Source organism: Pristiophorus japonicus, chromosome 5 (genome assembly GCF_044704955.1).
Source record: "Pristiophorus japonicus isolate sPriJap1 chromosome 5, sPriJap1.hap1, whole genome shotgun sequence".
Classification (NCBI taxonomy): Eukaryota; Metazoa; Chordata; class Chondrichthyes; family Pristiophoridae; genus Pristiophorus; species Pristiophorus japonicus.
The window spans coordinates 78,400,903-78,426,735 of record NC_091981.1 but is presented as its reverse complement, the minus strand read 5'-3'; the positions used below and the strand labels follow the sequence as shown (position 1 = coordinate 78,426,735).

At 45.7% G+C, this 25,833-nt stretch overlaps 1 protein-coding gene across 1 annotated transcript in view; it reads left to right on the top strand.

Moving 5' to 3' along the window:
* The window catches only part of myo10 (myosin X), a 445,108-nt gene that overhangs the window by 362,048 nt on the left and 57,227 nt on the right, over positions 1 to 25,833 (top strand). Inside the window, exons 29-34 of the mRNA XM_070880183.1 lie at positions 9,517 to 9,610; positions 10,865 to 10,920; positions 11,353 to 11,495; positions 15,985 to 16,179; positions 19,907 to 20,064; positions 23,234 to 23,357. Coding sequence (XP_070736284.1) covers positions 9,517 to 9,610; positions 10,865 to 10,920; positions 11,353 to 11,495; positions 15,985 to 16,179; positions 19,907 to 20,064; positions 23,234 to 23,357 — 770 coding nt within the window. The remainder of the gene's footprint in view (positions 1 to 9,516; positions 9,611 to 10,864; positions 10,921 to 11,352; positions 11,496 to 15,984; positions 16,180 to 19,906; positions 20,065 to 23,233; positions 23,358 to 25,833) is intronic.

The window sequence follows — 25,833 nt, the reverse complement described above, 5'->3', positions numbered from 1 at the left end:
CTTGATATCATGTGGAGTGAATCGAATTGGCTTAAGACTGACTTCTGTGATGGTAGGGATGTCAGGAGGAGGCCGATATAGATCATGCACTCGACACTTCTGGCTGAAGATGGTTGCAAACGATTCAGTCTTGTCTTTTGCACTCAGGTGCTGGGCTCCACCATCATTGAGGATGGGGGATACTCATTGAGCCGCCTCCTCCTGTTAGCTGTTTAACGGTCCATCACCATTCACGACTGGATGTGGTAGGGCTGCAGAGATTTGATCTGATCCGTTGATTGTGGGATCGCTTAGGCCTGTCTATGGCATGCTGCTTCCGCATTTTAGCGTGCATGTAGTCCTGTGTTGCAGCTTCTCCAGGTTAGCACCTCATTTTTAGGTACGCCGGTGCTGCTCCTGGCGTGCTCTTCTGCATTCATTGAACCAGGGTTAGTCCCCTGGCTTGATGGTAATGGCAGAGTGAGGATATGCTGGGCCATGAGGTTACAGATTGTGCTGGAATACAATTCTGCTGCTGCTGGCCCACAGCAGCTCATGGATGCCCAGTTTTGATCTGCTAGTTTCTATTTAGAATGATGGTGATGCCACACAACATGATGGAGGGTGTCCTCAGTGTGAAGATGGGGTTTCGTCTCCACAATGACTGTGCAGTGGTCGCTGCTACCAATGTTGTCATGGACAGATGCATCTGCGACAGATAGATTGGTGAGGATGAGGTCAAGTAGGTTTTTCCCCTCGTGTTGGTTCTCTCACCAGCTGCCGCAGGCCTAGACTGGTAGCTATGTCCTTCAGGACTCGGTCAGTAGTGGTGCGACCGAGCCACTCTTGGTGACGGACATTGAAGTCTCCCACCCAGAGTACATTCTGTGCCCTTGCTACTCTGTGCTTCTTCCAGGTGGTGATCAACATGGAGGAGAACTGATTCATCAGCTGAGGAAGGGCAGTAGGTGGACATTAGCAGGAGGTTTCCTTGTCCATTCTTGACCTGAAGCCATGAGATTTCATGGGGTCACTTGCTCCCGACTGTATACGACTGTGCCGCCATCCCTGGTAGGTCTGTCCTGCTGCTGGGCCCAGGGATGGTGATGGAGAAGTCTAGGACTTTGGCTGAAAGGTATGATTCTGTGAGTATGACTGTCAGGCTGTTGCTTAACTAGTCTGTGGGACAGCTCTCCCAATTTTGGCACAAGTAACCAGATGTTGGTGAGAAGGACTTTGCCGGGTCGACTGGGCTGGGTGTGCCGCTATCGTGTCCATAGAATGTGCCGAGGTCGATGCCAGGTGGTCGTTCCCTTTTTTTATTATTTTTGTTTCTCGTAGCGGTTTGTTACAACTGAGTGGCTTGCTAGGCCATTTCAGAGGGCAGTTAAAAGTTAGCCACATTATAGTCAGACATCCTTACCCTTGTACACCAAACCCCTTGCAATAAATGCCATTTGCCTTCCTAATTGCTTGCTGTACCTGCATGCTAACGTTGTGTTTCCTGTACAAGGTCACCTAAATCTCTCTGAACACCAACATTTAATAGTTTCTCACCATTTAACCAATATTGTTTTTCTATTCTTCCTACCAAAGTGAATAATCCCTGCCACCTTACTGCCCACTCACTTACGTAAGAACATGCAATAACCCTTGACTCCCTGTATCATTCAAAAACCTGTCTATCTCCACCTTAAATATATTCAACGACCCAGCCTCCACAGCTTTCTGGGATAAAGAATTCCAAAGATTCACGACCTTCTGAGAGAAGAAATTCCTCCTCCATATCAGTTTTAAATGGACGACCCCTTATTTTGAAACTATGCCTCCAAGTTCTAGATTCCCACATGAGGGGAAACCTCCTCTCTGCATCTACCCTGTCAAGCCCCCTCAGAATCTTGCATGTTTCAATAAGATCACCTCTCATTCTTCTAAACTCCAATGAGTATAGGCCCAACCTGCTCAATCTTTCTTCATAAGACAACCTCTTCATCTCAGGAATCAATCTCGTGAACCTTCTTTGAACTGCCTCTAATGCAAGTATATCCTCAAAGGTAGTAATCTCAGGATTGCTACCAGTGCCATGTGCTAGTCAGAGTAGGAATTGCAGGATAGTTCAAATGAATACGTAACTTGAGGAATGGTGCAAGGAGGAGGGATTCAAATTCCTGGGGCATTGGAATCGGTTCTGGGGGAGGTGGGACCAGTACAAACCGGAAGGTCTGCACCTGGGCCGGACCGGAACCTATGTGCGAGGCAGAGTGTTTGCTAGTGCTGTTGGGGAGGGGTTAAACTAATATGGTCGGGGGATGGGAATCTATGCAGGGATGCAGAGGGAAATAAAAAAAAGGGGCAGAAGCAAAAGGTAGGAAGCAGAAAAGCAAGAGTGGAGGGCAGAGAAATCAAGGGCAAAAATCAAAAAGGGCCACATTACAACATCATTCTAAAAGAACAAAGAGTGTCAAAAAACAAGCCTGAAGGCTCTGAGTCTCAATGCGAGGAGCATTCGTAATAAGGTGGACGAATTAACTGCGCAGATAGCTGTTAACGGGTATGATGTAATTGGGATTAGAGATATGGCTTCAGGGTAACCAAGGCTGGGAACTCAACATCCAGGGGTATTCAATATTCAGGAAGAATAGACAGCAAGGAAAAGGAGGTGGGGTAGCGTAAATGATTAAAGAGGTTAATGCAATAGTGAGGAAGGACATCAGCTTGGATATGGAATCAATATGGGTAGAGCTGCGAAACACCAAAGGGCAGAAAACGATAGTGGGAGTTATGTACAGATCACCAAACAGTAGTAGGGAGGTTGGGGATGGCATCAAACAGGAAATTAGGGACACGTGCAATAATGGTACAGCAGTTATCATGGGTGACTTTAACCTACATATTGATTGGGCTAACCAAACTGGTAGCAATACTGTGGAGGAGGATTTCTTGGAGGGTATAAGGGATGGTTTTCTTGACCAATATGTCGAGGAACCAACTAGAGAGCAGGCCGTCCTCGTTGCGTCTTGTGCAACAAGAGAGGATTAATTAGCAATCTGGTTGTGTGTGGCCCCTTGGAGAAGAGTGACCATAATATGGTAGAATTCTTCATTTAAGAGGGAGAGCGACACAGTTAATTCAGAGACTAGGGTCCTGAACTTAAAGGAAGGAAACCTCGATGGTATGAGGCGTGATTTGGCTGGGATAGACTGGCGAATGAAGAACATTTAAAGATCACATAGATGAATTACAACTATTGTACAGCCCTGTTTGGCGTAAAAATAAAACAGGAAAGGTGGCTCAACCATGGCTAACAAGGGAAATTAGGGATAGTGTTAAATCCAAGGAAGAGGCATATAAATTGGCCAGAAAAAGCAGCAAACCTGAGGACTGGGAGAAATTTAGAATTCAGCAGCGCAGGACTAAGGGTTTAATTAGGAGGGGGAAATAGAGTAAAAGAGTAAGCTTACTGGGAACATAAAAACTGACTGCAAAAGCTTCTATAGATATGTGAAGAGAAAAAGATCAGTGAAGACTAATGTAGGTCCCTTGCAGTCAGAATCAGATGAATTCATAATGGGGAACAGGGAAATGGCAGACCAATTGAACAAATACTTTGGTTCTGTCTTCACTAAGGAAGAGACGAATAACCTCCTGAAAATACTAGGGGACCAAGGATCTAGCGAGAAGGAGGAACTGAGGGAAATCCTTATTAGTCAGGAAATGGTGTTAAGGAAACTGATGGGACTGAAGGCTGATAAATCCCCAGGGCCTGATAGTCTCCATCCCAGAGCACTTAAGGAAGTGGCCCTCGAAATACTGGATGCATTGGTGGTCATTTTCCAAAATTCCATGGACTGTGGATCAGTACCTGTGGATTGGAGGGTAGCTAATGTAACCCCACTTTTTAAAAAAGGAGGGAGAGAGAAAACAGGGAATTATAGACCTGTTAGCCTGACATCGGTGGTGAGGAAAATGCTGGAATCAATTATTAAAGATGTTATGCCAGCGCATTTGGAAAGCAGTGACAGGATTGGTCCAAGTCAGCATGGATTTATGAAAGGGAAATCATGCTTGACAAATATTCTAGAGTTTTTTGAGGATGAAACTAGTAGAGTGGATGAAGGAGAACCAGTGGATGTGGTGTATTTGGACTTTCAAAAGGCTTTTGACAAGGTCCCACACAAGAAATTAATGTGCAAAATTAAGGCACATGGTATTGGGGGTAATGTATTGACGTGGTTAGAGAACTGGTTGGCAGACAGGAAGCGAAGAGTGGGAATAAACGGGTCCTTTTCAGCATGGCAGGCAGTGACTAGTGGGGTGCAGCAAGGTTCAGTGCTGGGACCCCAGCTATTTACAATATACATTCATGATTTGGATGAAGGAATTGAATGTAATATCTCCAAGTTTGCAGATGACACTAAGCTGGGTGGCGCTGTGAGGAGGATGCCAAGAGCATGCAGGCTGACTTGGACAGGTTAGATGAGTGGGCAAATGCATAGCAGATGCAGTATAATGTGGATAACTGTGAGGTTATCCACTTTGGAGACAAAAACAGGAAGGCAGAATATAGAAACATAGAAAATAGGTGCAGGAGTAGGCCATTCGACCCTTTGAGTCTGCACCACCATTCAATAAGATTATGTCTAATCATTCACCTCAGTACCCCTTTCCTGCTTTCTCTCCATACCCCTTGATCCCTTTAGCCGTAAGGGCCATATCCAACTCCCTCTTGAATATATCTAACGAACTGGCATCAACAACTCTCTGCGGAAGAGAATTCCACAGATTAACAACTCTCTGAGTGAAGAAGTTTCTCCTCTTCTCGGTCCTAAATGGCTTACCCCTTATCCTTACACTGTGACCCCTAGTTCTGGACACCCCAACATCGGAAACATTCTTTCTGCATCTAACCTGTCCAGTCCCGTCAGAATGTTTATATTTCTATGAGATCTCCTAAACTCCAGTGAATACAGGCCCAGTCGATCCAGTCTCTCCTCATATGTCAGTCCTGCCATCCCTGGAATCAGTCTGGTGAACCCTTCGCTGCACTCCCTCAATAGCAAGAACATCCTTCCTCAGATTAGGAGACCAAAACTGAACACAATATTCCAGGTGAGGCCTCACCAAGGCCCTGTACAGCTGCAGCAAGACCTCCCTGCTCCTATACTCAAATCCCTTAACTATGAAGGCCAACATACCCTTTGCCTTCTTCACCGCCTGCTGTACCTGCATGCCAACCTTCAATGACTGATGTACCAGGACACCCAGGTATCGTTGCACCTCCCCTTTTCCTAATCTGCCGCCATTCAGATAATATTCTGCCTTCATGTTTTTGCCACCAAAGTGGATAAACTCACATTTATCCACATTATACTGCATTTGCCATGCATTTGCCCACTCACCTAACCTGTCCAAGTCACCCTGCAACCTTTTAGCATTCTCCTCACAGCTCACACCACCACCCAGCTTAGTGTCATCTGCAAACTTGGAGATATTAATGTCAATTCCTTCATCTAAATCATTGATGTATATTGTAAATAGCTGGGGTCCCAGCACTGAACCCTGCGGCACCCCACTAGTCACTGCCTGCCATTCTGAAAAGGACCCGTTTATCCCAACTCTCTGCTTCCTGTCTGCCAACCAGTTCTCTATCCACGTCAATACATTACCCCCAATACCATGTGCTTTAATTTTGCACACCAATCTCTTGTGTGGGACCTTGTCCAAAGCCTTTTGAAAGTCTAAATACACCACATCCACTGGTTCTCCCTTGTCCACTTTACTAGTTACATCCTCAAAAAACTCTAGAAGATTTGTCAAGCATGATTTCCCTTTCATAAATCCATGCTGACTTGGACCGATCCTGTCACTGCTTTCCAAATGTGCTGCTATTTCATCTTTAATAATTGATTCTAACATTTTCCTCATTACTGATGTCAGGCTAGCCGGTTATCTGAATGGTGACAGATTAGGAAAAACGATACCTGGGTGTCCTGGTACATCAGTCATTGAAGGTTGGCATGCAGGTACAGGTAAAGCAGGCAGTAAAGAAAGCAAATGGCATGCTAGCCTTCATAGCGAGAGGATTTGAGTATAGGAGCAGGGAGGTCTTATTGCAGTTGTACAGGGCCTTAGTGAGACCACACCTTGAGTATTGTGTACAGTTTTGGTCTCCTAACTTGCAGAAGGACATGCTTGCTATTGAGGGAGTGCCGCGAAGGTTCACCAGACTAATTCCTGGGATGGCAGGACTGACATATGAAGAAAGACTGGATTGGCTAAGCTTATGCTCACTGGAATTTAGAAGAATCAGAGGGGATCTCGTAGAAACATATAAAATTTTGATGGGACTGGACAGGTTAGATGCAGGAAGAATGTTCCCGATGTTGGGGAAATCCAAAACCAGGAGTCACAGTCTAAGGCTAAGGGGTAAGCCATATAGGACCGAGATGAGAAACTTTTTCACCCAGAGTGAGATGAACCTATAGAATTCTCTACCACAGAAAGTTGTTGAGTCCAGTTCGTTAGATATATTCAAGAGGGAGTTAGATGTGGCCCTTCCAGCTAAGGGGATCAGGGGATATGGAGAGAAGGCGGGAGTGGGGTACTGAAGTTGCATGATCAGCCATGATCATATTGAATGGTGGTGCAGGCTCGAAAGGCCGAATGGCCTGCTCCTGCACCTATTTTCTATGTTTCTATCCCTCCTTAAATAAGGAGACTGAAACTGTGTGCAGTACTCCAGGTGTGGTCTCACCAACCGTTGTCGTAGGACTTCCCTACTTTTATACTCCATTTCCCCTTGCAATAAAGGCCAACGTTCCATTTGCTTTCCTAATTAATTACATGCTAACTTTTGTATCCCTCTGTACCTCAGCATTTTGTAATCTCTCCCCATTTAAATAATTTTCTTATTTTTTTGACCAAAGTGAATAAATTCACATTTTCCCACATTAGACTCCATCTGCCAAATTTTAGCCCACTCACTTAGCCTATCTATATCCCTTTGCAGATTATTTGCACCCTCCTCAGAACTTGCTTTCCCACTTATCTTTGTATCAACAACAAATTTGGTCAGTCCCTTCATCCATGTCATTAATATAGATTGTAAATAGTTCAGATCCCAGTGGCACCCCACTAGTTACAGTATGCCAACCTGAAAATGACCTATTTATCGTGACTCTTTGTTTTCTATTAGTTAGCCAATCCTCTATCCATGCTAATATGGAGCTTAACCTGTCTGTAACCCTTTGCAGGCTTACTTTCCCACCTAACTTTGTATCATCAGGAAACTTGGATACACTGCACTCGGTCCCTTCATCTAAGTCATTAATATAGATTGTAAATAGCTGAGGACCAAAAACTGATCCTTGTGGCATCCCATTAGTTACAGCCTGCCAACCTGAAAATGACCTGTTTATCCCAACTCTCTGTTTCCTGTCCATTAACCAATCCTCTATCCATGCTAATATATTACCCCTACCCCAATGAGCCCTTATCTTGCTTAGCAACCTTTTTATCTAGCACCTTGTCAAATATCTTTTGAAAATCTAAATATACTACATCTACTGATTCCCCTTTATCTACCCTGCTAGCTACATCCTCAAAGAGCTCTAATAAATGTGTTAAACTTGATTTCCCTTTCATAAATTCATGTTGACTTTGCCTAATCATTTTATGATATTCTAAATGCCCTGTTACCACATCCTTAATAATGGATTCCAGCATTTTTCCAACGACTGATGTCAGGTTAACAGACCTGTAGTTATCTGTTTTCTCTCTTCCCTCTTTGCTTGAATAGCGAGATTACATTTTCTACCTTCCAATCTGCTGGGACTGCTCTAGAATCTAGGGAATTTTGGAAGATCACAACCAATGCATCCACTTTCTGCAGCCTCCTCTTTTCGAAGCCTAGGATGTCGGCCATCGGGTCCAAGGGATTTGTCAGCAATTAGTCCCATTAGTTTCTTAAGTTCTTTTTCTCTATGGATATAAATTTCTTTAAATTTCTCACTCTCAGTAACCCATTGGTTCCCCACTATTTCTGGTATGCTGTTGTGTCTTCCAATGTGAAAACAGATACAAAATATTTGTTTATCGTCTCTGCCCTTTCCTTATTTGCCATTATAATTTCTCCTGTCTCAGCTCTAAGGGACCAAAGCTTACTTTTGCTTCTCTGTTCCTCTTTATATACTTGTGGAAGCTTTTATAATCTGTTTTAATATTCTTACTAGTTTACTCTCATTCCATTTTCTCCCTTTTTTTCAAGTTTTTGATCATCCTTTGCTAGTTTCTAAAGCTCTCCCAATATTCAGGCTTAATACTATTCTACGCAATATTATATGCCTCATCTTTTAATATAATACTATGACTAACTTCTTTAGTTAGCCACGGACAGATCACTTTTCCCATGGAGTTTTTATTTCTCAATCGAATGTATATTCGTTGAGAATTTTGGAGTATGTTGGCCATTGCTTATCTACCGCCATACAGTTTAAACTAATTTCCCAATCTACCACCGCTCATACCAATATAATTGGCTTAATTTAAGTTTAAGACTCTTGTTTTGGATTTAGGTATTTCACTCTCAAACCCAATGTGAAATTCTATCATATTATAATCACTCTTCCCCAGAGCATCCTTTACTATGAGATTACAATACAACATCCAAAATAGCCTGTTATCTGGTTGGTTCCATGATGTATTGTTTTAGGAAACTGTCAAATGCATTCCATGAATTCATCCTCCAGACTACATTTGCCAATTTGATTTGTCTAGTCTATATGAAGATTAAAATTGCCCAAAATTATTGTACTGGTACAGAGTTGAGAATCCGGAGTTCCGGAATCTGTACTGGGATGATCCATGGCCTCTCCCCCGCCTCGGGCTGCCACCAACCTCGCCCCCGCCACCGCTCGACCCTCCCCTCCCCTCCCTACCTACCTTGGCCCAGGCATTTCCGGACTCGGGATGTCGGAAAGACGCTCTGAAGTTCGGAAATACACGAACCTGGGCTTAGGCATTTCCAAGACGTTCCGAAGTCCGAAAATACACAGAATCTGGAGTGGCCTCGGTCACGAGACTTCCGGATTCTTGACGCTGTTTCTGTATTACCTTTGTTACAAGCTCCTATTATTTGTTGTTTAATACTCTGTCCAACGGTATAGCTAGCGTTTGGGGGCCTATAAACTACTCCCATGAGTATTTTCCACCCCTCATTTTTTTCTATCTCCACCCAAACTGATTCTACTTCCTGATTTAATGAGCCATGTTCCTTTCTCATTACTTTGCTTATGTCATCCTTTATTATCAGGGCTAACCCCTTCCTTTTCCATTTTGCCTGTCTTTTCTAAACATCCAGTACCCTGGAATATTTAATTCCCAACCTTGGTCACCTTGCAACCAGGTTTCTGTAATGAAAGCTTCTCCAACGGTATCTACAATTCTAAAAAAATCTAATCGAACCTAAAGAATCCTATATTAGAACAGAAACTACTTTTCGATATCATGATTATATCTCATTCCATTTTCTTGATGCAGCCAGTGGTTCAGCGTCCTAAGCCAAGTTCATGGATCAACTGAGCAAGAGATTCGGGAAATGCATGATGAGCAAGCAAACCCACATAATGCAGTGGTGAGTTACCTGTTCTTTTCTAACATTTAAAAAATATTGCCTCTCATTCTGCGGTTTGTGTTAAAGGATGGGTTATCGGGTACAGTTGAGAAGAATTTTTCTATCCACTGTTTCACATTTTATTTGAAAAATACTGCACTATATTTCATTTTATAGGGCAAAAAGTCCTCTTGTCACTATGTATAGCAATGACATAAATGTACTCATGAAGATTGCCTTTGGCTAGTATTTTTTAGTAAAATTGTAAACCTGATATAAAAGAACACATTTACTATTTCACTATAAATACTGAACAGATACGTTTAGAAAGTGATCGGAGGATTCCTTACCCATTTTGGATTCCAATAGGCACTGTTTTGGAAGGGCAAGGAAAGTTTAATCAACATTGCTGCTCCCATTTCAAACCAGGCTTCTAGTAAATGTTTACATGTCCAATGTTTGCATGACTTCTGTTTCCGTACAGCTGCAGCGTCGAGAATACATCGTTTCGGAATCCGAAATGTTCCGGAATCCAGACTCTGGGACGATCGGTTGCAGTGTCGTCCGGAATCCGTAAAATGTTCTGGAATCTGGACCCGACGACCCTGCCGACCTCGGGGGCCCCACCGCTGAGTGACCTCAGGCCTCGCCTCACCGCTGCTCGCCTTGCCCCGCTCAACTCACTGCCCATGCTCTTACCTCGGGGCCTACTCGCCGGCCTGACTGACGCCCTCCTGGGCGGGGCCGGTCCGCCCGAACACCTCCTGGGCGAGGCAGGCCCGCCCGAACACCTCCTGGGCGAGGCAGGCCCGCCCGAATACCTCTTGGTGGGAATCTCCCCCTCCGCCCTCCCCTTTCTGACATTCTGAAATCCAGAAATACCCGAACCTGGGCTCGGGTGTTTCCGGATTCGTGATGTCAGAAAGCAAATCGAAAGTCCGGAAAAGCCGGTATCCGGAATGACCTCGGTCCCGAGCGTTCCGGATTTTAGGTGCTGCAGCTGTATGAGTAAGCTGCAGTTGCGACAGTTAATCAAACTGTAATTCATTGAAGTACATTATTATTTCTGACCGTATTTTCCTAGAAAATAACTGAGCTAAAGCTTATGCCAAATTTATTTCATTTTATTAAATTATTTAAAGATTTTGATACAAATTATAAAAATACTTGACTATTTATGGGACAATAGCTTTGTTCAGAATGTTCAAATTCATACAATATTACATCAACTTATGGTCACTTTATTTATATTAAAATAAATCATCTTTTTCCCAGGGTACTTTGGATGTAGGTCTGATCGACTCAGTCTGTGCTTCTGATAGCCCTGACAGGTAATTGTTTACTTTTTTTCTAGCAAATGAAGGTTCAGATACTCATTGACTTGTGAGTTTATGCATACTATTGTGAATAGGGAACTATTCAAGTATATAATATGTCAATTAATCTTAGTTTCATCCTTGTAATCAGACTTGAGGGATGGTAGGAATTTGAACAATTAGCAGATGAACCCAAAATGTGCTACATTTGTAAGGCAGTTTGTATAGGCAATTTGAGTTCTGTGTTTCAAGGTGTATTTAGGAAATGTAGATTTCTGAATTCGAAAGACCTGTTGACATTAAACAAGAGGGGGAAGGAAAAGAGTTGTGTCTATGAAACAGCAAAGTGGAAATAATTATATTTCTGTCACCCCACCACATTGTTTAATTCCATAAAACTTATTCAAAATATCATCATATATAACCAGTGATTTTTTTTTTTAATAGACCCAATTCATTCGTGATTATTACAGCAAACCGCATTTTCCACTGCAATGCAGATACTCCAGAGGAGATGCATCACTGGATAACATTACTGCAAAGGATCAAGGGAGACACAAGAGTAGAAGGTCAGGAGTTCATTGTCAGAGGTAAGTGTGTGACCAGCTAAAAATCTCATAAGGTAATGATCAGCCATCACCTTAAGCTACAAATGTATCTTGCATTTGTCATTCAATTTCAGATCATAATGTGATCTTATCTTCTCTTGCTACTCCTAGCACTGCCAGTTAATGGAGTTCAATAACTATCAGTTATGCTTACTAGACATGCCTATTGTGTCTCTCTGATGCAGTTTTCATATTCTACAAACATGCAACTACATTTTCCTGGGAACAGATTGAAAACAATTTAAATTTTCTGAAGTAGTGTGAAACCATCTGGAAATGGTAGTTTCTTGCAGCCTTGACTGTACGAATCGCTCCAAAGAGAACAACCCCAGTTTCTCCAGTCTATCCCACATAACTGAAGTCCCTCATCCCTGGAACCATTCTCGTAAATCTTTTCTGCTCCCTTTCTAAGGCCTTCACATCCTTCCTAAAGTGCGATGCACAGAATTGGACACAGTTGAGGTCGAACCAATGTTTTATAAAGATTCACCATAACTTCCTTGCTTTTATAATCTATGCCTCTATTTATGAAGCCCAGAATCCCATATACTTTTTTTTAAACTGCTTTCTCAATGTGCCCTGCTTTAATGATTTGTGCACATATACCACCAGGTCTCTCTGTTCATGCACTCCCTTTAGGATTGTACCATTTAGCTTATATTGCTTCTCCTCGTTCTTCCTACCAAAATGTATAATTTTGCACTTTTCTATGTTAAATTTCATCTGTCATGTCTCCGCCCATTTCACCAGCCTATCTGTGTCTTCTTGCAGTCTATCACTATCCTCCTCACTGTTCACAATGCTTTCAAGGTTTGTGTCCATTTCCATCACTAAACTAAACCTTATGATACTATGATCACTGTTCAAGGAAAACTCAATGATGTTTTATAAATACATAGAGTAAAAGGATAACTAAAGAAAATATTGGGCCTATTAGAGACCAAAAAGGTAACTCGTGTATGGAGGCAGAAGACATGGGTATGGATCTTAATGAATACTTTGCGTCTGTCTTCACAAAAGAGAGGGATAATGCAGACCTTGTAGTTGAGGAAGCGTGTGAAATATTAGAGATAAACATAGAGAGAGAGGAACTATAAGGAGTTCAGCATCTTTGAAGGTAGATAAATCACCAGGCCTGGATGAAATGAATCAAGGCTGTTAAGAGAAGTAAAAGAAGAAATAGCGGAGGCTCTGATCATCATTTTCTGATCCTCTCTGGCTACAGGTGTGGTGCTGGAGATCTGCTAAAATTGTACCATTGTTTAAAATGGGAGAAAGGAATAGACCAAGTAATTTCAGGCCAGTCAGCCTAACCTTGGTGGTGGGAAAATTACCGGAAAAAACTCTGAAGGACAGCATTCATCGCCATTTAGAAAGGCACGGATTAATCAAGGTCAACCAGCATGGATTTGTTCAGGGAAGGTCATGTCTGACTAACTTAATTCAATTTTTTGAGGCGGTAATAAGGAGGGTCGATGAGGGTAGCGTGTTTGATGTGGTCTACATGGATTTTAGCAAGGCCCCACATGGCAGACTAGTCAGAAAAGTAAAAGCCCATGGGATCCAAGGGAAAGTGGCAAGTTGGATCCAAAAATGGTTCAGATGCAGGAAGCAAAGGGTAATGGTCGATGGGTGTTTTTAGAAACATAGAAACATAGACATAGAAAATAGGTGCAGGAGCAGGCCATTCAGCCCTTCTAGCCTGCACCGCCATTCAATGAGTTCATGGCTGAACATGAAACTTCAGTACCCCCTTCCTGCTTTCTCGCCATAACCCTTGATCCCCCGAGTAGTAAGGACTTCATCTAACTCCCTTTTGAATATATTTAGTGAATTGGCCTCAACTACTTTCTGTGGTAGAGAATTCCACAGGTTCACCACTCTCTGGGTGAAGAAGTTTCTCCTCATCTCGGTCCTAAATGGCTTACCCCTTATCCTCAGACTGTGACCCCTGGTTCTGGACTTCCCCAACATTGGGAACATTCTTCCTGCATCTAACCTGTCTAAACCCGTCAGAATTTTAAATGTTTCTATGAGGTCCCCTCTCATTCTTCTGAACTCCAGTGAATACAAGCCCAGTTGATCCAGTCTTTCTTGATAGGTCAGTCCCGCCATCCCGGGAATCAGTCTGGTGAATCTTCGCTGCACTCCCTCAATAGCAAGAATGTCCTTCCTCAAGTTAGGAGACCAAAACTGTACACAATACTCCAGTTGTTTCCAGTTGGGTTCCGCAGCCATTCAGTACTAGGTCCCTTGCTTTTTGCGGTATATATCAATAATTTAAACTTCTATGTAGGGGGCATGATTAAGAAGTTTGCAGATGATACAAAAATTGACCGTGTGGTTGATCGTGAGGAAGCTAGCTGTAGACTGCAGGAAGATATCAATGGACTGGTCAGGTGGACAGTAAAGTGGCAAATGGAATTCAATCCGGAGAATTGTGATGTATTGCATTGGGGGAGGGCTCACAAGGCTAGGAAATGGTGGGGAATGCAAGGTGTGAGATGTGGGTGTGAGGCTTGCAATGGTGCTACGTGTGAGGGTGAGTTAAAGCATATGAATGGTGGGTCTGAGTCCTGATTGATAAAGATTTTTGGTAGGTGTGTGATGGGGATGTTTGAATTGAGCAGTGGCTGAGACTAGTGGTACACTTGGTAGGATAAGGCATTTCAAGATGCATTCACTCACATTGACCACTCATGTGAGGTCATTAAACTTCATGTGGCACTGCGACCAGATACTTGCCGCCAAACTGCTGGCATTGACCTCCGCAGCTATCTGTTCCTACTGCCTTCTCATTGTGTGTTTGGAGGGCCTCCTGTCCCCTGTAGATACAGGACATCTCTTCTTCTTTCTACCTCCTCCACCAAGACCTCCATTGCAGCGTCCAAAAACTTGGTGCATGATCAGCCATTGTTGATTGTTGTGCAGCATTACTCCCAATGATCTCAGCACCTCCAGCTGCCATAATGCTCATTCCCTTTAAGAGGTGCAGGCTAGTATTAAGTTGTGCTAGGAAGTAACAATATTGGGTCCCCTGCTGATATGTGCAGCCAATGAACAGCGCACTTAGTGCTTGCTGCACACACACATCGTTATAATAAGCAGGCAACAGGAAGTTTGCCTGCATTAAACTGAATCGCTGTGGGATAATCACGCATCATCATCCCCACGCCCGTTTTCGGGGCTATCCAATTTAACAGACTCTGAACCTTACAGATCTAGTAACATTGCCTGTGTCTCTCAAACAATTTATCTCTGGGCCTCCATCTAGAAGTTGGACAAGGGTTTCCAACTTAACTAATTATTTCAAGAGTTTATGATCTAAAATACAGAAGGTCAAAGATTATGCTTTCACTATGATCCCATAGAGGAAGGAAGGTGAAAAGACAGTTTAGATTTAACTACTTTATGCAGAAGGTGGTGAATGTGTGGAATGGAGTTCCATGGCAGGAAGTAAGCCTGTTGTATCAGTAAATTCAAGAGCGAGTTTGATAAGTATGTGGGGAAATATTCGCCAGAAGGATATGAGGTATTATTGGCTATAATCTTTCCTAGAAATTGGTATTGGCCAGATGGACCATTATAGTCTTTCTGGGTCTTTGTTGGCCCTTTACATACCTAAAGATAAAGAGTAAGCCATATAGAACCGAGATGAGGAGAAACTTTTTCACCCAGAGAATTGTGAACCTGTGGAATTCTCTACCACAGAAAGTTGTTGAGTCCAGTTCGTTGGACATATTCAAAAGGGAGTTAGATGTGGCCCTTACAGTTAAAGGGATCAGGGGGTATGGAGAGAAGGTAGGGGTGGGATACTGAGGTTGCATGATCAGCCATGATCATATTGAATGGCGGTGAAGGTTTGAAGGGCCGAATGGCCTGCTGCTGCACCTATTTTCTATGTTTCTATATTCCAGTGGGGTAGTAAGCATAGCTCTGCCCATCCAGTTAACTATGCAGGAGCAAAGCTTTGCCTGACTGGAGAGCAATGAAAGGATGCAATCTAAATCGGCTGCAAAAAATCGTATCACTTTCAACTGAAATGCACATTATCGGCATTATAAAATAATGGCTGTTTCCATTGACATTAATTATGATGTTTAATTCAACCAAGGTGTGCATCAAACAACCTATTTGAGTTCATTGATTATCGAGTACTAAAACATAATACAAAAGTAGGAAATAGTTTGTAAGAAATTCAAGGAAAAATAAGAGATCAAATTCAGAAAGGTTCATAACTGGTTTATATCGTGAGAGTAATTTTTGGCCAGGTACTTGCAATCTTTCAAACCATTTGTAGTCATTGGAATTTCCCACTGTTAATGATCTGCAGGTTGTTGAATGTCACAATTTAGAGGATGAGTACTGATCATCTCTGTCTTTATTGAAATGTTTTTCCTTCACAGCCGTGAACTGTACATTGTATCTCATGCTGTGAAAGTATATAAAAATTCTTTATGTAATTTGAAAGGATGGCTATATAAAGAAGTAAAGAATGGTGGGAAATCCAATTCCTTGAAGTTGAAGAAGCGCTGGTTTGTACTGACCTACAACTCACTCGACTATTACAAGAGCTCTGAGAGGAATATAGTCAAGCTGGGAACCCTGGTGCTGAATAGTCTCTGCTCTATTGTTCAGCCTGATGAAAAGATTTTCAAAGAAACTGGTAGGCAGCTACTATTACATGTCATTTTTAATGTGATCTTAATAGATACTCTCTTTTTTTATTATGCAGGTCTTAATTAAATTTGGATTTTTAGGGCCCAAATTTCCCCAACCCCTTTTTTCGGTGCACTCTCCTGAGATGTGCTGGAAAAGGCGCCAACAAACTTACTCACGATTCTGGCCACTCTGCTGGGTCCTGGCGCGATGCTCCTCGTGGAGTGGGGGCCGGAGCTGCAGCCCTGCGCCAAAAACAGTGCCGGCAGCTGCGCGCGTGCGCGGTAGAGCGGTCGCACATGCGCAGTAGCTCCTCTCCATGGTTGCGATGATGATGCCTGCAGGCAGAACGCGTCCCTCCCCGATCCCCAGGCCGAATGGCCTGCCGCACAGGCCGGCCGCTGAGGGCTGCAAGAAACAGGTTGGTGCGACTGAGTTTTGATCGGGGCGAGAGAGGGGGAGGGGGAGGGGGGGAAGAGGTTGGTCGTCTTTGGTTGCAGTCTCATGGTTTGGATAGCTTGTCGTGTAGCGATGTCGCTTGCCATGCTGGGCTGGCTTTGCGTTCGTTTGGTTGGGTGGCGGTCTTGCCAAAGAGTCTCTGCGGTGCCATGTGTTGCGCTGGGCCTCGGTATCCTTCCACACGTGGCCCGCCTGGCTCGAGCACACTTGCCGACCTCTGAGCTCGCGCCCAAAGTCAGTCCCCGTACGTCTCGCCGCCGTCGCTGCTGCCTGCTTTTATCCTCTGACAATGCGCGCTGCCCAGCCACTGCTGGCCTTTCGATCTCTTTCTCTCTCGCTCCGATGTCGCCTGGAGCTCTCTCTCTCTCAATCGGGACTGCCGAGCCCTGGCTCCAGCTCACTCGCGCACCCACACCCCGCCTGTCCGCTTGGGTTGGTCGTGAGGACAGAGGTGTGCGTGTTGTTATGCTGGAAATGCCGGCCGGCACTGACAACAACACCTTTCTGCCTGCGACCTACGACCCCAGGGCTGAACTCGGGCGTGTCAGCCGATCCTCTGAACTCCTTTCGGGGCCCCTCACGCGAGGAAGCCGAAGCCCCATGCCTCTGCCAGGTTTCAGGCTGCCGTTTTTAAAGCCCGACCAAAAACCCGAAAAACGGGCGAAAAGGGAAAAAAATTCCCATCCGAAAAGGATTGAGAGTCAGTGGGACGGCAGCCGCGTTTTCCCTCCCCTATCCCAGGCCGAAGGGACTCTCGCACAGCCAGCCGCTGCCGAGTTTACTTCAGTTCTTGATTTGTTAATTTCATTATTTCCTTCAGTTCTTTATTTTTTATTGAATGCTTATTACTTTTTGTGCTTTGTTTGGTGCTTGGTGGTACGTTGCACGCAGTTACTTTCGTCGATTCCTTAACTCTAAGGGCCCAAGTTTCCACACGCGCCTAGAACGGCGCAGTCCCGACCTGGACGCCCGTTTTTATCGCCACAAAGTGCGCCTAAAAAAAACCTCGGTATTCTCCACCTCCCTGCAGGTCCTCTGGCCCTCGGTGCAGCGCAGCAGGAGCTGTGGGAGGGCGGAGCCAGGTCCCTGCGTTGAAAACAGTGCCGGGACCTCTGCACATGCGCGCTACAGTGGGCACGCAAGTGCAGTAGTTCCAGGCGACGAACTTTGTGGGAGGGGCCTGAAGCACGCAGCCCCTAGCCCTGGCCCAATGGCCTCACATGAATAAGGCTCCTCCCACGGCCAGCTCCTGCTTCCTCCAACCAGACCCGACACCCGCTTCCCCCCCCCCCCCCGCCCCCCCCCCGGACTGATCCGACCCGGGCTCCTGTTCCCGCCTCCCCGACTGGACCCGACCCCCGCTCCTGTTCCCGCTTCCCGACTGGACCCAACCCGCGCTTCTGTTCCCTGCTTCCCGCCTCCCCGACTGGACCCGACCCGCGCTCCTGTTCCCGCTCCACCCCCTCCCCCGACCCGTGCTCCTGTTCCTGCTCCGGCTCCCCCTCCCCCCAGGACTGGACCCGACCTGACCCGACCCGCGTTCCTGTTCCCGCTCCGCCCCCCCCACCGACTGGACCCGACCCGACTCCAGCTCCCGGACTGGACCCGACCTGACCTCCCCCATCTCTCTCCCCCTCCTTCTCTCTCTCCCTCTCCCCTGCTCTCTCCCTCTCCCCCCCGACCCGAACCGAACCTCCCCGACCCAATCCAACGCCACCTACCTGTAAATCTGGTGCTGGGGACGGGCCCTGCCCGAAGTCTCGGGCTGGCCCGGCCTGTTCAGCCTTCGGTCCCGAAAGGCCTGCCTGAAGCACTTTCACACAGGTAGGAAGATGGTTTATTTAATCTTTTCTTTGCTTATAAATGTTTATTCAGGTTGGATTTATTTGTATAATATTTGTATAAGTCTAAATAAGGATTTATTATAGAATTTAATGACTTCCCTTCCCCCTCCCCACCTCGTTCTGGACACCTAATTTGTAACCTGCGCCTGATTTTTTTAATGTGTAGAACAGGTTTTTTCAGTTCTACAAAAATCTTCACTTGCTCCATTCTACTTTAGTTTGGAGTACGTTTTCACTGTGGAAACTTTCAAATCAGGCGTCGGTGGCCGGACATGCCCCTTTTTGAAGAAAAAATTCTGTTCTGTTCTACCTGACTAGAACTGCAGAAAGAAAAATGTGGAGAATTGCGATTTCTAAGATAGTGCGTTCTCCACCAGTTGCTCCTAAAAATCAGGCGCAAATCATGTGGAAACTTGGGCCCTAAGTAAGGTTTTTCTGTGCGGACAGAAGTGGCAGCATACGCTGGCCTAAGTTGGTTTGGAGCAACTATTTGCTAGCCAAACACCTAAAACAGGCGTATGTTTCTATGTAAGTGGCTGGAAACGCCCCCCTTTGAAAAAAAAACTGAACTAAAAAAAAACTAACTAACTCACTTACACTGGTGCAAATTAAATGGCCAGACTTGCAACTAAAAAGATACTCCAGAAAAATCAAGTTGCTCCAAAAAAACGGAGCAACTCCTGGGGAAATTTGTGCCCTTAGTACTGTGGTATTTTAAGTACTGTGGTTGAACCCGTGGCAATAGACTATGCCTTGCAATATCTTAAATCACATGTATAATAATACAATTAACAACATCACAAGGTTATGCATTGATGAATACACTAAAATAGTTGCATATTTGTGTTAATCAGAGTCTAAATCGTCATAGGTATAGCAGTAACTTAAGTGTATTACAGTAGGGGTAATTCTAACCTCAATTGCCCATCAGGAAACCCATGGGACCAGGTGTAATGCTGGTTTTAGCCCCGCCCAATATTTTCTCCATTGATTTCAATAGCGAGTTAAATCTGGTGGGATGTAAAACTAACGTTGCACCCGATCTCATCAGTTTCTCGATGGTTGGGTGAGATTAACATTTATCCCATGTCTCAGCATTGGTTGTGCACTGCTTGATAACTATTTTTACCCCAATGTATCCAACTAACTTTTGCCGAATATGGCAGGATATCAGATCAGGCCCACCACGTAAAATCAGTTTGACAGCTGGCTTACGCAGAAACTCATGGCCTGTATCTCGCAAATTACAGTCCTTTTACAATCAAGTTCAGGCAAATGTATTCGTGTCTACACCATTTGAGGCATAGGCATTTCCCAACAAGAATTGCTTTCATATAATTTGAATAAAACCTCAATTAGTTACATCTCTGCTTTGCTGATGTACAGTTCCTATTATGTCTTAAACACCATTTATTTGTTGTGGATTGGTAGGTTACTGGAATGCCACCATATATGGTCGTAAACATTGCTATCGTCTTTACACAAAGCTGCTGAATGAGGCAAGCAGGTGGACAAATGCTATCCAAAATGTTATCGATACCAAAGCACCCATTGATACACCCACACAGCAACTTATTCAGGACATCAAGGTAAAGAAACATCTGAAAAATCAGTGAATATAACTGTATCTAAATGTGTGCAATTTGCTCTCTAATGATTATAGAATCATAAAGATTTACAGCGCGGAAGGCCATTTTGGCCCACCGTGTCGGCACAGGAGAGTCCGATAGGGAATATAATAATGTATGTTATATATTGTATTATGTATAATGTTATAATATATAATATGCAGTTGAAACTAAACAAAATAAACAAATTAGTATGTATAATTTTGAGTTACGACATTTTATATGCTTACATTTACTGTACTGTCAATACAAGTAGAGTATATTTTCCTCTGGGAACTAATATTGACTGAAAAAGCTGCTTTTGCACTTTACAATCTCATTTTTGCTAGCTTTCAGCTACATGGTGAGGCTATTGCAACTGATTTTTGACCATTCATCTTCACTTTACCATCCTCCGAATTTCCTAAGCATTTCCCCATAGTGCTGTTTCCCCTTTGGGCTGGGGTATTTTTCCATGGAACAGGTTGAGCGTCCAAAATCCGGAGTTCCGGAATCCGAACCTGCCGACCTCAAGGTCCCGCCGCTGCCCGGCCTCGGGCCTCGCCTCACCGCCCGTCGCCTCGCCGCTGTCTGACCTCTGGCCTGGCCTCGCCGCTGTCTGACCTCTGGCCTCGCCTCGCCGCTGTCTGACCTCGGGCCTTGCCTCACCGCCCGTCGCCTCGCCGCTGCCCGACCTCGGGCCTCACCTCACCGCCCGGCCTCGGGCCTCACCTCACTGCCCGTCGCCTAGCCGCCGCCCGACCCCTGGCCTCGCCTAGCCGCCGCCCGACCCCTGGCCTCGCCTAGCCGCCGCCCGACCCCTGGCCTCGCCTAGCCGCCGCCCGACCCCTGGCCTCGCCTAGCCGCCGCCCGACCCCTGGCCTCGCCTAGCCGCCGCCCGACCCCTGGCCTCGCCTAGCCGCCGCCCGACCCCTGGCCTCGCCTCGCCGCCGCCCGACCCCTGGCCTCGCCTCGCCGCCGCCCGACCCCTGGCCTCGCCTAGCCGCCGCCCGACCCCTGGCCTCGCCTAGCCGCCGCCCGACCCCTGGCCTCGCCTCGCCGCCGCCCGACCCCTGGCCTCGCCTAGCCGCCGCCCGACCCCTGGCCTCGTCTCGCCGACCCCTGGCCTCGTCTCGCCGCCGCCCGACCCCTGGCCTCGCCTCGCCGCCGCCCGACCCCTGGCCTCGCCTAGCCGCCGCCCGACCCCTGGCCTCGCCTCGCCGCCGCCCGACCCCTGGCCTCGCCGCCACCCGACCCCTGGCCTCGCCTCGCCGACCCCTGGCCTCGCCTTGCCGACCCCTTGCCTCGCCTAGCCGCCGCCCGACCCCTCGCCTCGCCGCCACCCGACCCCTGGCCTCGCCTCGCCGACCCCTGGCCTCGCCTAGCCGCCCGACCCCGGGCCTCGCCTAGCCGCCGCCCGACCCCTGGCCTCGCCTCGCCGCCGCCCGACCCCTCGCCTCGCCGCCACCCGACCCCTCGCCTCGCCGCCGCCCGACCCCTCGCCTAGCCGCCGCCCGACCCCGGGCCTCACCTCGCCGCCGCAGCCCTTACCTCAAGGCCTTCTCGCCGGCCTGCCCGAACACCACCTCCGCGATGGGGTCGCCCGACCAACTCTTCGGCGGGACTCGCCCGACTAGCTCCTCGGTGGCAGGGCCGGCCCAAGCCCATCCCCGGCGCCAGGGCCCCGCGCGAGCACCACCTCGGCGAGCCCACCCAAACTTTTCCCCGGCGCCGGGGCCCCGGCCGGCGACCCAAACAGCTCCTCGACGAGTACCCCCCCCCCCCCTGCCCTTTCTGACGTTCCAAAATCCGGAAATGCCCAAACCTCGGCTCGGATATTTCTGGAAACTCGTTCTGAAGTATGGAAAAACATGAAAACCGGATTGACCTCGGTACCGAGGTTGCCGGATTCAGGATGCTTACTGTTTCCCCTTTTGGGCTGGGGTATTTTTATATAGTACTGTTAGCCCTCTGGCACCTCACCCAAGTGGTCGTTCTCCATTTACGAGCCAATTCTGAAGGTGTTCTTAGATTCTTTTACCATGGGGAGGGGCATCAGAACCAAGCCAAATAAAGTTTTCATGCAATTTACACATGTGCACACTTATCAACACAAGTCACCAGACACTAATCACAGCAACGACCCCAGGACTGTCAAGGGCAGTTTTACTGCCGCAGCTGAGTTTAACATCGCTATATCGACTGGAAATTGAACTTTTTAATTTCTGGATAGTAAGGTGCAGCTACATGCTTTCTACATAGGATCAAGAGTAGGCTGTTCAGACTGTCAAGCCTGTTCAACCATTCAATTAGTTCATGACTGACCTGTATCTTAACTCCATCTACCCACCTTGATTCCATAGCCCTTAATACCCTTACCTAACAAAAATTTATAAATCTCAGTTTTTAAATTGTCAATTGACGTAGCCTCAACAGCTTTTTGGGGTGGTGAGAAAGAGTTGAAAATGTCCACTATGCTTTGTGTGAAGCTGTGCTTCCAGGCATCATCCCTGAACTGCCTACTTCTAATATTAACGTTGTGCCCCATTTCCCTGGACTTGCCCCCTGTCCGCACCAGAGGAAATAGTTTATCTGTATCTACCCTACAAATCCTTTAATCACCTTAAACACCTCAATTAGATCACATTTTAATCTTTAAGAGAATACAAGCCTAGTCTATGAAACCTGTTTTCATAATTTAACCCTTTTAGCCCAGGTATCATTCTGGTGAATCTGCGTTGCACCCCTTCCAAGGCCATTATATACTCATTCTGAGTTGTGGTGCCCAGAACTGTACACCAGATGTGGTCTAACCAGAGCTTTATACAACTGTAGCATAACTTCCACCCTTCATCATGGAGGTATTCAAAATTTTGATGTGAACATTTCTCTTCATTTATAAATGCTTAAAATTGCAAGATCTAGTCGAGCAAGTTCAATGATCCTGTATTCTCAGCACAAAGCCTTGCAGGAGATTAGTTCAGATAACTGGCTACAACACTAGCATTGTATCTGAACCACATTCCTGTTGAGCAAAGGCTCTGTGATGAGAGTCGAAAAGAGCCTCTCATGGTTAACCATGGTGTGAGACATCTGTTATGGTTTTGGGTAACTGGGTAACATTTAATGCCATCTGCATTCTGTACTTTAGGAAAACTGCCTGAATATTGAAGTTGTGGAACAAATCTACAAAAGGAACCCAATCCTACGTTACACACATCATCCTTTGCATTCCCCACTTCTACCACTACCTTATGGGGGCATCAATTTAAATTGTGAGTAAGAAAAACTTACTGTATTATATAGCTCATAGTAACAACAACAACTTGCATTTATATAGCATCTTTAATGTAGTAAAATGTCCTATGGTGCTTCACATTTGCGTTAATAAACAAAGTTTGACGATGAGCCACACGAGATATCAGGACAGGTGATTAAAAACTTGGTCAATGAGGTTGATTTCAAGGAGCTTCTTAAAGGAGGAGAGAGAAGTAGAGACGCAGAGAGTCTTAGGGAGGGAATTCTAGAGTTTAGGGCCTAGGTAGCTGAAGGTAGAGCACTGGACATTGGGGATGTGCAAGAGGCCAGAATTGGAGGAGTGTAGAGATCTTGGACTGCTGTAGGCAATGTTCCCGATAAATGGCCATGCAGCTCTTTAGAACTCCCGTGCTGCGGGCGCAATGGCTTTTAAATAGAAAAAAGTGTGCATGTGCGGAAATTTGAATGTGCCGTGCAGCCTGTTAAAGGGATCTTACACCCCCAAAAATATTAAAAGGAACATTGATTGTAGGGCTGGAGGAAGTTACAAAGATAGGGAAGGGCAAGGAAATGGAAGAATTTAAAAACAAGGATGAGAATTTTAAAATTGAGGTGTTTACAATCCGTGAGCTGATCCGTGAGCCAATGTAGGTCAGTAAGCACAGGGGTGATGGGTGAATGGGACTTGTTGAGAGTTTATAATATGGGCAGCAGAATCTTGGATGAGTTAAAGTTTATGGAAGATGGGAGGCCAGCCAGGAGAGCATTGGAATAGTCAAGTCCAGATGTAACAAAGGCATGAATGATGGTTTCATCAGCAGATGAGCTGAGGCAGGGGCGGAGATAGATGATACTACAGAGGTGGAAGTAGGCGTTCTTGGTGATAGCATGGATATGTGGTCGGAAGCTTGTCTCGGGATCAGATAAGATGCCAAGGTTGCGCATGGTCTGGATCAGTCTCAGCCAGTAATTAAGGAGAGGGATGGAAATGGTGGCTAGAGAATGGAGTTTGTGGCGGGGACTGAAGGCAGTGGCTTTGATCTTTCCAATATTTATTTGGAGGAAATTTCTGCTCATCCAAGACTGAATGTAGGACAAGCAGCATGACAAATCAGAGACTATGGAGAGGTCAAAAGCGGTTGTGGTGAGGTAGAGCTGGGTGTCATCATGTGGAACATGACATTGTGTTTTCGGATGATGTCGCCAAGAGGCAGCATGTAGATGAGAAATAAAAGGGGGCCAAGGATAGGGTAATGGTCCAGGAGCAGGAAGAGGAGCCTTTGCAGGTGATTCTCTGGCTATGACTGGATAGATAAGAATGGAACCAGGCGAGTGCAGACCCACCCAGCTGGACGACAGAAGAGAGGCGAAGAAGGAGGATGGTGTGGTCAACCGTGTCAAAGGCTTCAGACAAGTCGAGATGGTTGAGAAGGAATGATTTATCATGGTCACAATCCCATAGGATGCCATTTGTAACTTTGTGCTGTAGCAAGGGCAGAAACCTGATTAGACGGTTTCAAACATGGAGTTACGGGTAATGTGGGCACGAATTTGAGAGGCGACAATGTATTCAAGGACTTGAGAGAAAAGCGAGGTTGGAGATGGGCGGTGGTTTGCAAGGATAGAGGGATCAAGGGTGTTTTTTTTGTGGAGTGGGGTGATGATGGTAGATTTAGAGGAAGGGGAAGTGGACAGTACTTGAGGAGAGGGTACAGTTAGTATTAGCTAACATGGGGGCCAGAAAGGGAAGTGTTTTTTTTAAATAACAAGCTGTGTGGATACTTATACTTGGATTGAGAATAATGGGAAGCTGGGACGTGTGCGAGTGTGGTATCTGTTATATAAAATGTTTCAATCTTATGTGCAATTTTGGGTTGGTTTAATTTTTCCCTTAGCATCTTTCAATGCAGATGTTGACTATTATTGCTTGATAGAAAAAAAACTCAGTAACTGTGGCATGGCGAATATTAGTAGTGATTGATTCCCAACCGCCCATTAAAACGCCCCTCCCCTCCAAAACATAGTTGCTCTTACGTTCCCCTCTCTCAGCAGAATGTCTGAATTTGGGAATATTAGATGTGAACCTGCATCTCCTATCTCCCTGAAAAATTGCAAAAGATCATAAGTGTGCAGTTGTACTTTTCCCTTCGCTATGACATGGTTTTTCAAAGTTTATTTTTACCCATGTTTGTTGTTCAGTAGCTTATTGGTGCTGGAGGTGGCATCATGAAAATGATATAGCTTCTAGTTGTACATTTCTCTTAGACAGAGTTTACTTTAAGGTACTTATGATTCAAATTACACTTAATGAGATAACTTTCCAATTTGTAGCTCTGGTGTGAAGCTTCACCCACTAGCTATACATGTTGAAAAATTATTGGCACACCGCCCATGATTTTCTGTCCATTCATTTTAACACAAAGAAAATTGAGGAAGTTCCTTAACAGGTGTGTACTCTGATCCATTCGATTTTCCAATATCCACTCCATCTAG